This window comes from Rhinoderma darwinii, chromosome 5 (genome assembly GCF_050947455.1).
Source record: "Rhinoderma darwinii isolate aRhiDar2 chromosome 5, aRhiDar2.hap1, whole genome shotgun sequence".
Taxonomy (NCBI): Eukaryota; Metazoa; Chordata; class Amphibia; order Anura; family Rhinodermatidae; genus Rhinoderma; species Rhinoderma darwinii.
In genome coordinates this window covers 203,272,746-203,288,135 of record NC_134691.1, presented here as the reverse complement: position 1 = coordinate 203,288,135, position 15,390 = coordinate 203,272,746, and the positions used below count along the sequence as shown (strand labels likewise).

At 44.2% G+C, this 15,390-nt stretch overlaps 1 protein-coding gene across 2 annotated transcripts in view; it reads right to left on the bottom strand.

The window, feature by feature from the left end:
* The window catches only part of RECK (reversion inducing cysteine rich protein with kazal motifs), a 147,053-nt gene that overhangs the window by 75,732 nt on the left and 55,931 nt on the right, over positions 1-15,390 (bottom strand). For both annotated transcript variants that reach the window (XM_075826870.1, XM_075826872.1), the window contains exon 5: positions 3,287-3,372. In XM_075826870.1, coding sequence (XP_075682985.1) covers positions 3,287-3,372 — 86 coding nt within the window. The remainder of the gene's footprint in view (positions 1-3,286; positions 3,373-15,390) is intronic.

Sequence of the window (15,390 nt, the reverse complement as noted above, 5' to 3'; positions counted from 1 at the left end):
ACTTCAAAGGGATAACACCCGATGAAGCCTTCAAGTGATATACCTTCCACCAGAAGACCACTTCAAAGGGATAACACCCGATGAAGTCTTCAACCATGTACCTTTTTTGGGGGACGCATACCCCCGATGCGACCCCCCCACCATTTTGTACTGACTGGCCTCAAGGACTCCCCCCGCCAGCTGCCATGACAACAGAACCTACTCCGGAAAAAGGAAAAAACATGTTAAATAAGCACACAAATAAAACACAACACTCATAGACGGACGTACATAAAGACCCCCAGGGTAACAAACCAAGGGCGGGAGGGTGGGAGCTTGTCTCTCCCTATGTCACTCCTCCCGCTGCTTCCGGCTCAATGCCGATAACAGCGGGAAGCTCCGCAACGGCCCCCTGACTCCTCCTTGTCCCTCCCCTCCAACTCTCCCTCACCTATTAACCCTTTCCCTACCAGGGAGGTCATGGAGGCTTCCCCCTAAGCCCTGCAGGCTGCGTCCAGCCTCGTCTTTAAAGGTGTCATCCGACGAAAAGAAAAAAACTAGTATTTACTCTGCTTTTGTAAAATAAAGAAACTTTCTAATACACTTTCTTTTTCAAGCATGCAAGGATTGTAGGTTTACAGTCCCCGGCGTTTAGACCCGGAAGTTCGGAGATGCTGTTCTTGTTGTGACGCTTGACACAGACTCCGGGGAGGAAGGACATCTTCTCTGTGTGTTGCTGACGTGGTTGAAGGGGATGTCTGTCTGGCTCAACTCATCAGATAAGCCAGTCCCCTTCCTAAGGTACTCTTACAGAGTAAACGACGTGGGCCGTATAAACAAGCACCGATCAACAAGACAGCTCGTTGATCGGCGCTCGTTTGCTCCTTTCACAAGGAGGTAGTATGGGGGCAAGTGCTTGTTACTACGAATTCTCGTCCCCATACATTTCTATCATGTCGGCAGCATATCTCCCTGTTTACACAGGGAGATGTGCTGCCGACAATGACAATATTTTCAGCATTTTAAACTACACAATCAGCCGATGAACGTGCATTTGCTTGTTCATCGGGTGATCGTTGCCCTGTTTACACAAGGCAATTATCGGCAACGAGCATTATGTGAATGCTCGTTTGCCCGATAATTGGCCAGTGTAAGAGGGCCCTTAGTTTCTGAATCAGCTGTGACGGAGAAGGGGCTGGCTTAGATGTTGAATACAGCCAGTCAGCCAGCCCCTTCATCTACGTCATCAACACAGAGAGAGGAGGGGAGAGAGCGGAAGCTCTGAACTTCCGGGTCCACGCGGCGGGGTCTGTAGCCTGTAATCTGTGCAGGTTTGAAAAGTAAAGAATATTAGAAAGTTTCTTTATTTCACAAAAGCAAAGTAATAGATAGTTGTTTTTTTTCCGCTGGACAACCACCGTTTAAAGTGGAGAAACATGTTAAAGCAATCATTACATATTAAATGGGAAGTCAATGAGTTCTGGATAAGCTATAGTACCAGACACAGCTAGATGTATGGAAGTGTGCCGCTTTCTAGTACAAAGTAAGTATCGATTCTGTTGATGGGTGGGGGGGCTGTTGGTTGGACTCCCACTGATCACACGTTGATGACCTAATCTTAGGAGAGGCCATCGTTGTCAATTACTGGAAAATCCATTTAATGATAAGTGGTATAAAATGCAACACCTGTTTTTACAGAAGATTGTTCCAATTTAAAAATAGAGAGCCTCTTTAACTGCTTTTGCAAACTGGTTTTCCAAGAAATAGACCTCACTATATTTGTTTGGTCTCACCAAGAGTATATTGCACTGCCTATACCTAGTTGCTTGGCTTGTATTACTGAGTAGTAAGCAAACAGGGATGCAATGCCATTTACAGAAAACTTTTCATGTCTCACACACATAGAAACATAGACTATTGACAGCAGAAAAAGTCCTCACGGTCCAACCAGTCCCCAGTTCTATTTTTTTTTTTTTATGGTTATGGTTTTTATATTTTTCTTGCTTTAGATTATGTTTTGGATTATCTTTGTCACATATACTTATTTCTATCTTAGACATGTTTAAAGGGGTATTCCCATTTTAGACATTTATGGCATATCCGAAGGATAGGCAATAAATGTCTGATACATTTTCTGGGACCCACACCTATCTCGAGAACGGGAGTCCCCTGGCCAACATCCCAGTCTGGTGATGCGGCCACTGGCCACCCCACCAAGTAGGAGATTCAGTGGAGAAATAGCCAGTGTTACGAAAACAGCTGAGCTAGAAGTATATTGGAGTTCAAGGAAACAGCGTAGCACAGCATATCTGTCAGACATTTACTTTATATCCTGTGGATATATCATAAATGTCTACGAAATACCCCTTTAAAATCATTTTTCGTTGTTGATCGATACCCGGTGCTACCCGGCTACCCGGCAGGAAGCTTGTTACAAGTTATGCTACTCTTTTAGTGAACAAAAAAACTTTTTAATACTGACTTGTTTTAGATATCAGGCGTTCTGAGACCACCACCATTTGTTAGAACAAAGCTGCTAAATTGCCACTGAAAACGTCTGATATATCTCTATAAATTAGTCATTGTAGAAAAATGAAAAATATAATTTGGCATGTGAAAATGTTTGGGTTAACATGCTTTAAAGGCACTACGTACTGTATACACATGTATAATACAAGACAATTGAAAATTACACAATACACATGTACAAGGTTATAAATATACCTGCCGTTATATAGCTATGGCTAAAACTATGTTCTCATCCTGGGCGCCTAGACCCATGTCATCACCCCATTATCTATTTTGTCTCAGCAGCAGCTTTGCCTCCTTAGTGCTTCAGTTCACACCTTAATTTAGGAAAACCTTGGCGACTGGATTACAATAACTGAGTTACCCAGAACAGTATGGATGCAGGGGAAATCAAATGGGGAAGCCATTTAGATGATAGTGTAATTGTGAAATTCAATTGATTCTGCAGAAGCAGTAGGCACAGGTACTCACATGTGCTGCCATTCCATGTTCCATCAAGTGCTATATGTACGGAGATAATCTGAAAGCTATTATGTACACACGGCTTCTAAATTTTATTTCTTTCAGATTGATGATGAATTCCAACAGAAAAAAACGACGTATGCCTCTATATGAAATCTGAGGGACACAGTTGTACAACAGGCCCCATGCACCTCTATGGGTTATCTATTGCGCCTCTGTACAAAACAGTGCACAAGACCTTGGTTGCTTTCTAGACTGAGAACCACAATGTTCCATCCGGATATGATTGAGTAAAGATATGAAGGAACTTTCTGACCTGTTTGCAGGTTCGTCGGCACTCAGCTGCAATTGCTAGTTCACAGCATCCAAGGCCAACCCAACCATCTGACTTCTTAGAGGCACCTTTTAAGGGAGATATTGGAAATTAATAAATGAAAACATACAATAGAGTAGAGTATATTTATTATTACATTTCTTCAGCTATTACAAACATTTTTTATAGGGTAATGCTTGGTTCACACCTACAGTCTGCTTCGTCACAGAAGCACTGGATCTATCGCATGACGGACACCAACGGTGCCCGATGAATCCCATTGAATTTAATGAGTTCTGTCGGGTTTTCGTCATGGTGCCTGTTTTACCCAAAAAAATAGCGTAGGATGATGCACAATTTTTTCCAGATATTGACAGAGCCTCCGTCGTAGGTGTGAAAGGAGCATAAAAATGTAAACAATTTATATATTGTACATTTACTGAACATAAATTCTATAATCTTTGCAATTGTAATATTTATTAAAACAAAAGGTTTATGAAATGTATTTCTTTTCTTTTTAAAACATTGTTACAAATTTTCTAGAATTGGAGATGCCTTTGCAGCTACAGTGAAGGAAATAAGTATTTGATCCCTTGCTGATTTTGTACGTTTGCCCACTGTCAAAGTCATGAACAGTCTAGAATTTTTAGGCTAGGTTAATTTTACCAGTGAGAGATAGATATATAAAAAAAAAAAAAGAAAATCACATTGTTAAAATTATATATATTTATTTGCATTGTGCACAGAGAAATAAGTATTTGATCCCTTTGGCAAACAAGACTTAATACTTGGTGGCAAAACCCTTGTTTGGAAGCACAGCAGTCAGACGTTTTTTGTAGTTGATGATGAGGTTTGGACACATGTTAGATGGAACTTTGGCCCACTCCTCTTTGCAGATCATCTGTAAATCATTACGATTTCGAGGCTGTCGCTTGGCAACTCGGATCTTCAGCTCCCTCCATAAGTTTTCGATGGGATTAAGGTCTGGAGACTGGCTAGGCCACTCCATGACCTTAATGTGCTTCTTTCTGAGCCACTCCTTTGTTGCCTTGGCTGTATGTTTCGCGTCATTGTCGTGCTGGAAGACCCAGCCACGAGCCATTTTTAATGTCCTGGTGGAGGGAAGGAGGTTGTCACTCAGGATTTGACGGTACATGGCTCCATCCATTCTCCCATTGATGCGGTGAAGTAGTCCTGTGCCCTTAGCAGAGAAACACCCCCAAAACATGTTTCCACCTCCATGCTTGACAGTGGGGATGGTGTTCTTTGGGTCATCGGCAGCATTTCTCTTCCTCCAAACATGGCGAGTAGAGTTAATGCCAAAGAGCTGAATTTTAGTCTCATCTGACCACAGCACCTTCTCCCAAGCACCTTCTCCCAATCACTCTCAGAATCATCCAGATGTTCATTTGCAAACTTCAGACGGGCCTGTACATGTGCCTTCTTGAGCAGGGGGACCTTGCGGGCACTGCAGGATTTTAATCCATTACAGCGTAATGTGTTACCAATGGTTTTCTTGGTGACTGTGGTCCCAGCTGCCTTGAGATCATTAACAAGTTCCCCCCGTGTAGTTTTCGGCTGAGCTCTCACCTTCCTCAGGATCAAGGATACCCCACGAGGTGAGATTTTGCACAGTTGTCTCCTTCTCACCCAGCGTCTTACTTATGGTTTTGTAGCCCATTCCAGCCTTGTGCAGGTCTATGATCTTGTCCCTGACATCCTTAGAAAGCTCTTTGGTCTTGCCCATGTTGTAGAGCTTAGAGTCAGACTGATTAATTGAGTCTGTGGACAGGAGTCTTTTATATAGGTGACCATTTAAGACAGCTGTCTTTAATGCAGGCACCAAGTTGATTTGGAACGTGTAACTGGTCTGGAGGAGGCTGAACTCTTAATGGTTGGTAGGGGATCAAATACTTATTTCTCTGTGCATAATGCAAATAAATATATATAATTTTGACAATGTGATTTTCTTTTTTTTTTTTATATATATAATCTATCTCTCACTGGTAAAATTAACCTAGCCTAAAAATTCTAGACTGTTCATGTCTTTGACAGTGGGCAAACTTACAAAATCAGCAAGGGATCAAATACTTATTTCCTTCACTGTATATGTAAACTTAATTAACAAAGATTTTGATTGCAGTTACAATGAGGACAGTCACATTCCATCAAAAAAATCTAAATCCAAAGCCACGTCTGGACCACATCCCCCCACAGATACAGCACCACAACAACAAATGATTACCACACAATACCACAAAAAAAAAGAACAGATGAAAAAAGCTCACCTTTAATTGTAGTCTCAGGGGCCAACTGAGAAGAATTAGGTAGGAACACTTTTTATGCCGTTTCCTGCTATTAAAACACCTGGGCCAAATGGGGTGGAGTGCTGGTACTGCATAAAAATGGTTCCTACCTAATTGTTCTAAGTTGGCCCCTGAGACTACAACGAAAGTTGAGCTTTTTCCATCTGTTCATTTTTTCCAGTCTAAGGTGGCTTAGACTGGCAGTATGGGTGCTGATGGTCTCCTGGGTTGCTCCCACTGCAGGTGCGGTGTTGCAGCGGCATTGGTTGTCATGCGATACTACACATAGTAGAATAGGGACCCACTTGAAAGAGGTCGCCGTGAAGTGGCAAGTGGGCTTATACAGTTTTATCAAAATGTTTACTAAGAACCTCCTCAGGTTCGTACATTTTATTTTTCTGAGCCGCAGTAGATCAAGTGTAGCAAGTGGATGTGCAGTCCAGGTTTTCTTTTCTCCCTTGTGGAAGCTTATTGAAATACTTGGGCGTTCATGTAAGCAGATAACTTGCAATGAAGACACAGGTATAGTAAACACTACCTATATCATATGTAGGGCATAAAGACTATATACAAATTATACTAAATACCACGTGTTATGGGTATATAACATACTTCATTATGTCAATACCATGGTGGCCTCCTCCAGCCAGGGAGCGCTTAACAGCAGTAGAAGGTTCTCCACAATCTCTGCGATACTAAGCTATGCTATATTGCGGCCAAACTTGATCCCATTTACCATTGGGATGAATGGAGACAAAATATGTTATCACTCCAATCACACTAGTGAAATGAGTTCAATACCCAGGAAAAAAAACAAGTAATTTCTTGTCATGCTGAGGGGGAGGATGGGGCTTTACACTAAAATATTATTTCAGATCTGAGATACGTATGTACATACCACTATGATTTCGGGGCTTTTCATCCCCAATGTACAGTATATTACTTGGAATATTCTCTAGGACATTTAACTATCAGAGAAGCACTAAAATATTCCAGCTACTAAAAGAAGAGCATCCTTTCATAAAATATCCAACTGAGAGCAACAGATCAAATGCAGTACGGAACAATACCAGCAATGTTAATATAGAGAATCTTGAAAGATCTGATTTACATCCTTTAGAAATGTCTCCTAATCCCAGATAAGCCACAGTGTAATCTAGGAAATGTAAATGACAAGTAGATTTAGGGCCCTTTAAGACTTCGTTCACATCTGCGTTGGGGTCCCGTTCTGACGTTCCGTCTACGCTATTGCTTCCGGCAAAACAACGGGTCTGGTGCACGACAGAGACAAACGGAAACCATGGGCACCGGAAATCAATGGTGATGAAAATAGAAACCTATAGTTTCAGTTTGTGTCAGTTTGTGTCTGTTCAGGGTCCCGTTCTGCCGGAAAGCCAGACGGAACGTCAGAACGGGACCTGAACGCAGATGTGAACGAAGCCTTACACAGGCCAATTATTGGGCAAACGAGCATTCATATGAACGCTCATTCCCGATCATTGCCATGTTTGCCGACATGATGCAAATGCATATGGATGAGCGATTTGTAGTAACTATCGCTCATCCACATACATAACTCCTTGTAAAAGGAGCAAACCAGCACCGATCAAAGAGATGTCTCGTTGATCGGTGCTCATTTTTACGGCTGATAAAAGGACCCATAGGCCCCATTACAAAGGTAATAGAGTTACCAAAACAAGTATTATCTAATTACCCAGAACAAATAACACAGAAAAATATTCACCATCGCTCTCATCTTAGGGTCCTATTAGATGGGATGATATTCTTTAATCAAAGAGCGTCGAGTAATGGTTTAGCGAGTCATTTGCTTTCAAAAGAAAAGACGGTCTATTACATGTGACAATAGTTGCTAAAGATTTTTTCTGTTCAGTCGTTACTGCGATCATTGCTCTTATGCCCACACCTCATCTCTAAACTGCTAGCAACTGTAAGATTTCTGATTAGACGGGGGGATGTGGCAGCGATGAGCAATAACCTTTCATTCAGGTAGATGACCTATCCATGGAAACCCAACGATTTATCGTTCGTAATTCGACCGTTGCATGCTGTTAAATGTGGCGATTATCTCCTACATTCGAACGATTATACAAGAATTTGTACGATAATCGCACGTATAATAGAGCTTTTACTACAAACAGTCAGGCCAGGTTCAAGTAGACCAAGTCCCAAATATAAAAGAAAGTCCAGCATCTTATTACATCGCATTTGCTCAGGAATTCTAGGCTCAAGTCATAGAATTTCTGAATGACTATATAGGGTATCACAGCTGTTCAAACACGAAAGCAGCATACTAGGGCTCATGGACACTCTCATAGTAAAAGTTTTTAAAGGAGACTCTATTTCAAGCCAGAAATATAGTGGCCAATCATTAGCTTCATGTGAAGCAATCTACACTAGATAAATCATGAACAACCACATACTAAATATTCCAAAAGGATTATCAAAAAAGGGTTACATGTACGTGCCTCGCACCACAAGAAAGCGGATGTGGCTAAAAAAAACACAAGCGTATGTTTCTGCAGAATCAGTGCTACACACATTTTCAACATATTTATATGTAGGGCCGGCCTTAGGTTGGATGGCGCCCTGTGCGGGGCTCTCTATTGCTGCCCTCCACAAACCAAAAATTATCCACATATATAGATGCGGACATACTGGAACATATATGCTGTACATACATAATGTCTGATAATTAGACAAACAGGCAAATAGATATACACACACATTCTGGAATAGATACATACATAAAGGTAAATATATAGACATACAGACACATATATACAGACACACAGGCACATAAATGTACAGAGAGGAACATATACAAATACACAAAGACACATATATACAAGCACAAAGACACATTCACATACAGACCCATATATACCCACACAGGCACATATATACACAGTACAGATAATGTAGTAAATGTTACCTGCAGTCCTATGTAAGACCACAGATAACACACAGTGATAACGCTTTAAATACATATAATGTAGAAGACGTTACTTGCAGTCCTATGTAACACCACAAATAACACACTGTTAAATCTCTGAGTACAGATAAGTCGTTTTACCTGCAGTCCTATGTAACTCTCATAACTCTCCGAGTGCAGATAATGCAGTAGATGTTATCTGCAGTCCTATGTAACACCACAGATAACAATACCCACACAGGTACATATAAACACACACAGAGGTATACATACACACACACACACACACACACACACACACACACACTTTCACAGAGACATATATACACACGCAGACACATATATAGACACACAGGCATACAAACAGTGAAGGAAATAAGTATTTGATCCCTTGCTGATTTTGTACGTTTGCCCACTGTCAAATACATGAACAGTCTAGAATTTTTAGGCTAGGTTAATTTTACCAGTGAGAGATAGATTATATTAAAAAAAAAAAAAATCACATTGTCAAAATGAAATATATTTATTTGCATTATGCACAGAGAAATAAGTATTTGATCCCTTTGGCAAACAAGACTTAATACTTGGTGGCAAAACCCTTGTTGGCAAGCACCGCAGTCAGACGTTTTTTGTATTTGATGATGTAGTTTGCACACATGTTAGATGGAATTTTGGCCCACTCCTCTTTGCAGATCATCTGTAAATCATTAAGATTTCGAGGCTGTCGCTTGGCAACTCAGATCTTCAGCTCCCTCCATAAGTTTTCGATGGGATTAAGGTCTGGAGACTGGCTAGGCCACTCCAAGACCTTAATGTGCTTCTTTTTGAGCCACTCCTTTGTTGCCTTGGCTGTATGTTTCGGGTCATTGTCGTGCTGGAAGACCCAGCCACGAGCCATTTTTAATGTCCTGGTGGAGGGAAGGAGGTTGTCACTCAGGATTTGACGGTACATGGCTCCATCCATTCTCCCATTGATGCGGTGAAGTAGTCCTGTGCCCTTAGCAGAGAAACACGCCCAAAACATAATGTTTCCACCTCCATGCTTGACAGTGGGGATGGAGTTCGTTGGGTCATAGGCAGCATTTCTCTTCCTCCAAACACGGCGAGTTGAGTTAATGCCAAAGAGCTCAATTTTAGTCTCATCTGACCACAGCACCTTCTCCCAATCACTCTCAGAATCATCCAGATGTTCATTTGCAAACTTCAGACGGGCCTGTACATGCGCCTTCTTGAGCAGGGGGACCTTGCGGGCACTGCAGGATTTTAATCCATTACGGTAATGTGTTACCAATGGTTTTCTTGGTGACTGTGGTCCCAGCTGCCTTGAGATCCTTAACAAGTTCCCCCCGTGTAGTTTTTGGCTGAGCTCTCACCTTCCCCAGGATCAAGGATACCCCACCAGGTGAGATTTTGCATGGAGCCCCAGATCGATGTCGATTGACAGTCATTTTGTATGTCTTCCATTTTCTTACTATTGCACCAACAGTTGTCTCCTTCTCACCCAGCGTCTTACTTATGGTTTTGTAGCCCATTCCAGCCTTGTGCAGGTCTATGATCTTGTCCCTGACATCCTTAGAAAGCTCTTTGGTCTTGCCCATGTTGTAGAGGTTAGAGTCAGACTGATTAATTGAGTCTCTGGACAGGAGTCTTTTATACAGGTGACCATTTAAGACAGCTGTCTTTAATGCAGGCACCAAGTTGATTTGGAGCGTGTAACTGGTCTGGAGGAGGCTGAACTCTTAATGGTTGGTAGGAGATCAAATACTTATTTCTCTGTGCACAATGCAAATAAATATATATAATTTTGACTATGTGATTTTCTGTTTTTTTTTTAAATATAATCTATCTCTCACTGGTAAAATTAACCTAGCCTAAAAATTCTAGACTGTTCATGTCTTTGACAGTGGGCAAACTTACAAAATCAGCAAGGGATCAAATACTTATTTCCTTCACTGTATACACACATACTGGAATGTAAACACAGAGACTTATATACACAGACACATATACACACAGAGACATATACACACACACACACACACACACACACACACACACACACAGACACTTACCTCCTCCATTTTCTGGCAGGTTTCTTGCAGGTGCGGGCTGTGGGTGGAGATTCCTCCTCTTCTCTTGCTGCCTCTGCTCTTGTTTCCTATGCTCTTGTTTCCACCATGTGTGTAACCAAGAGCAGAGAACATAGAACTCAAACGGCCTGCCCATTGGCGCCCTCTACATGCTGGGAAAGTGCAGTGTCCTGTGCACTTGCAGAGGTCGCACACCCCTAAGGCCATCCCTGTTTATATGTCTTGTGCAGGAAGGGGCTAATAATCCCACTGCCGCTGAGTAGTTGAATGAAGTTAACACATACTGTAAAGGATCTGCCAGGCACAGCTTCTTTATCAACGCCCATAGGTAATCAGTCTGCACCTGCTTCTAGGTCTGTGAGACTGACTCCATCTTCCACCACTCAGGATAGCAGGCTTAGGAGTGGGAGAGCCTATCGCAGCCTGGCCAGACGGAGCTAGCCCCCGCCCTCTGTCTATTTATACCTGCCTTTCCTGTTCCTCCTTGCTTGTGAATCTTCTCTGTTGGTTTCCTGGCCCTGTTGCAGCTTCTTGTACGATTTGTCCCTGCTTCGTATTGACCCTGGCTTGTTGACTACTCTCCTGCTCTGCGTTTGGTACCTCGTGCTCGCCTGGTTTTACTCGGCTTGTTCACTACTCTCCTGCTCTGCGTTTGGCACCTCGTACTCTCCTGGTTTGACTCGGCTCGTTTACTGCTCTTGTTGCTCACGGTGTTGCCGTAGGCAACTGCCCCGTTTCCCTTAGGTTCTGTGTTCCCTTGTCTGTTTGTCTGTCGTTCACTTATTGAGTGTAGGGACCGTCGCCCAGTTGTACCCCGTCGCCTAGGGCGGGTCGTTGCAAGTAGGCAGGGACTGAGTGGCGGATAGATTAGGGCTCACTTGTCTGTTTCCCTACCCCCATCATTACATATTCACAAGCCTATATACCTAGTCTACCCTGGTCCCTGACACTACTATGGACCCCCTTGAGACCCTGGCTCAGCAAATGCAGGGTCTCTCCCTACAGGTCCAGGGCCTGGCTCAGAGGGTCAACCAGCCTGATGCTACCATGGTAGTGCCCCTCACCTCACCTCTTGAACCCCACCTCAAGTTGCCTGACCGGTTCTCAGGGGACCGGAAGACTTTTCTCTCCTTTCGGGAGAGTTGTAGGCTCTATTTTCGCTTAAAGTCCCACTCCTCAGGTTCTGAGAGCCAGTGGGTGGGTATAATTATGTCCCGGCTCCTGGAGGGGCCCCAAGAATGGGCCTTCTCCTTGGCTCCTGACGCCCCTGAACTTTCCTCCGTTGATCTTTTCTTTTCTGTTCTCGGACTCATTTATGACGAGACTGACAAGACTGCCTTTGCCGAGAGTCAGCTGGTGACCTTACGTCAGGGTAAGAGACCTGTTGAGGAGTATTGTTCTGACTTTAGGAAGTGGTGCGTAGCTTCTCGGTGGAATGACCCTGCCTTAAGCTGCCAGTTTAGGTTGGGCCTGTCGAACGCCCTGAAAGACCTGCTAGTTAGCTACCCCTCTTCTGACTCCCTAGACCAGGTTATGGCTTTAGCGGTACGACTTGACCGACGTCTCAGGGAACGTCTTGGTGTTTTCTCCTCTGACTCCCCCATGATGCCTCCCGAGGTTCCGTTGCTTCGTTCTTCCACGGAAGACTCGGAGGTACCTATGCAACTCGGGGCCTCCGTGTCCCCCCAACAACGTAGAGAGTTCCGCAGGAAGAATGGTCTCTGCTTCTATTGTGGGGATGACAAGCATCAAGTGAACTGTCCTGGGCGTAAGAATAAGCAGCCGGAGGAACTTCCGCGCCTAAGTGATCATCGGGGAGGTCACTTGGGCGCACAGGTATTTCCCGTAAATATGAAACGTAATAAAATCTTGCTTCCCTTTCAGGTCTCTTTTGGTGGTAGGTCTGCTACCGTCAGGGCCTTCGTGGATTCAGGGTCTTCTGCTAATATCATGTCTGTGGAATTTGCTATGTCTCTAGCTATGCCTTTGATTGATTTGTCTAAACCTGTCCCGGTAGTGGGTATCGACTCCACTCCTCTTGCTAATGGTTATTTTACACAGCATACCCCTGTTTTTGAACTCCTTGTTGGCTCCATGCATTTGGAGCAGTGCTCTGTACTGTTAATGCAGGGATTATCGTCCGATTTGGTTTTAGGCCTTCCCTGGTTGCAGTTGCATAATCCCACGTTTGACTGGAATACTGGGGATCTTACCAAATGGGGTAATGAATGCTTGACGTCATGTTTTTCTGTTAATTCTATTTCTCCCCCTGAGGAGGTGAACACGCTACCTGAGTTTGTTCAGGACTTCGCTGATGTTTTCTCTAAGGAGGCCTTCGAAGTGTTACCCCCTCATAGAGAATACGATTGCGCTATCGATTTGGTACCAGAAGCTAAGCTCCCTAAGGGTAGGATATTTAATCTCTCGTCCCGAACGTGAAGCCATGAGAGAGTATATCCAGGAATGCCTGGCCAAGGCTTACATTCGCCCCTCTACTTCTCCAGTAGGTGCTGGCTTCTTCTTCGTTGGGAAGAAGGATGGTGGTCTTAGGCCATGCATTGACTACAGAAACATGAATAAGGTCACTGTAAGGAACCAGTATCCCCTTCCTTTGATTCCTGATCTCTTTAATCAGGTTCAGGGGGCCCAATGGTTCTCTAAGTTTGATCTACGGGGGGGCTTATAACCTTTTCCTCATTAAAGAGGGGGATGAGTGGAAGACTGCGTTTAACACGCCCGAAGGTCATTTCGAATACCTCGTCATGCCCTTTGGGTTGTGTAATGCTCCCGCGGTCTTCCAGAACTTCATAAATGAGATTTTAAGAGACTACCTGGGGGTATTTCTTGTAGTGTACCTTGATGACATACTTGTGTTTTCCAAGGACTGGTCCTCCCACATTGAGCATGTCAGGAAGGTGCTCCAGGTCCTTCGGGAAAACAAACTGTTTGCGAAGACCGAAAAATGTGTGTTTGGGGTGCAGGAGATACCATTTTTGGGTCAAATCCTCACTCCTCATGAATTCCGCATGGACCCCGCCAAGGTCCAGGTTGTGGCGGAATGGGTCCAACCTGCCTCCCTGAAGGCGTTACAGTGCTTCCTGGGGTTCGCTAATTATTACAGGAGATTTATTGCTAACTTCTCGGTCATCGCTAAGCCTCTTACGGATCTCACTCGCAAAGGTGCTGATCTCCTCCACTGGCCTCCTGAGGCTGTCCAGGCTTTTGAGGTCCTTAAGAAGTGCTTTATCTCGGCCCCGGTGCTGGTTCAGCCCAACCAAATGGAGCCGTTTATCGTGGAGGTTGACGCGTCCGAGGTGGGAGTGGGGGCTGTCTTGTCCCAGGGTACCAGGTCCCTTACCCATCTCCGTCCCTGTGCCTACTTCTCCAGGAAGTTTTCACCCACTGAGAGTAACTATGATATTGGCAACCGCAAACTCTTAGCCATTAAATGGGCATTTGAAGAGTGGCGCCACTTCCTGGAGGGGGCTAGGCACCAGGTATCGGTCCTTACCGACCACAAGAATCTGGTTTTCCTAGAATCTGCCCGGAGGCTAAACCCGAGACAAGCTCGATGGGCGTTATTTTTTACCAGATTCAACTTTTTGGTTACCTATAGGGCTGGGTCTAAAAATATTAAGGCTGATGCACTGTCGCATAGCTTCATGGCCAGCCCTCCTTCGGAGGAAGATCCTGCTTGTATTTTGCCTCCAAGTATAATCATTTCCTCTATTGATTCTGATTTAGTCTCTGAGATTGCGGCTGATCAAGGTTCAGCTCCCGGGAACCTTCCTGAGAACAAGCTGTTTGTTCCCCTGCAATTCCGGCTAAGGGTACTTAGGGAAAATCATGACTCCGCACTATCTGGTCATCCAGGCATCCTGGGTACCAAGCACCTCATTGCCAGAAACTATTGGTGGCCTGGGTTGCCTGAAGACGTTAAGGCCTACGTCGCCGCTTGTGAAGTTTGTGCTAGGTCCAAGACTCCCAGGTCCCGACGAGCGGGCTTACTACGTTCTTTGCCCATTCCCCAGAGACCTTGGACCCATATCTCCATGGATTTTATCACCGATTTGCCTCCATCTCAAGGCAAGTCGGTGGTGTGGGTTGTAGTAGACCGCTTCAGTAAGATGTGCCACTTTGTGCCCCTCAAGAAACTACCCAATGCTAAGACGTTAGCTACCTTGTTTGTCAAACACATCCTGCGTCTCCATGGGGTCCCTGTCAATATTGTTTCTGACAGAGGGGTACAATTTGTTTCATTGTTTTGGAGAGCCTTCTGTAAAAAGTTGGAGATTGATCTGTCCTTCTCCTCTGCCTTCCATCCTGAAACTAATGGCCAAACTGAGAGGACTAATCAGTGTCTAGAACAATATTTAAGGTGTTTTATCTCTGACTGTCAATATGATTGGGTCTCATTCATTCCCCTCGCCGAATTTTCCCTTAATAACCGGGTCAGTAACTCGTCAGGGGTCTCCCCCTTTTTCTGTCATTTTGGGTTTAATCCGCGGTTTTCCTCCGTTTCCCCTGGTAGTTCCAACAATCTCGAGGTAGAAGTCGTTCAACGGGAACTGTGCACAGTCTGGGCCCAGGTTCAGAAGAACCTAGAGGCGTCCCAGAGCATACAAAAAACTCAGGCAGATAGAAGACGTTCTGCTAACCCCTTGTTTATGGTCGGGGATCTGGTGTGGCTATCGTCAAAAAATTCGCGCCTGAAAGTCCCGTCCAAGAAGTTTGCTCCCCGGTTTATAGGGCCGTACA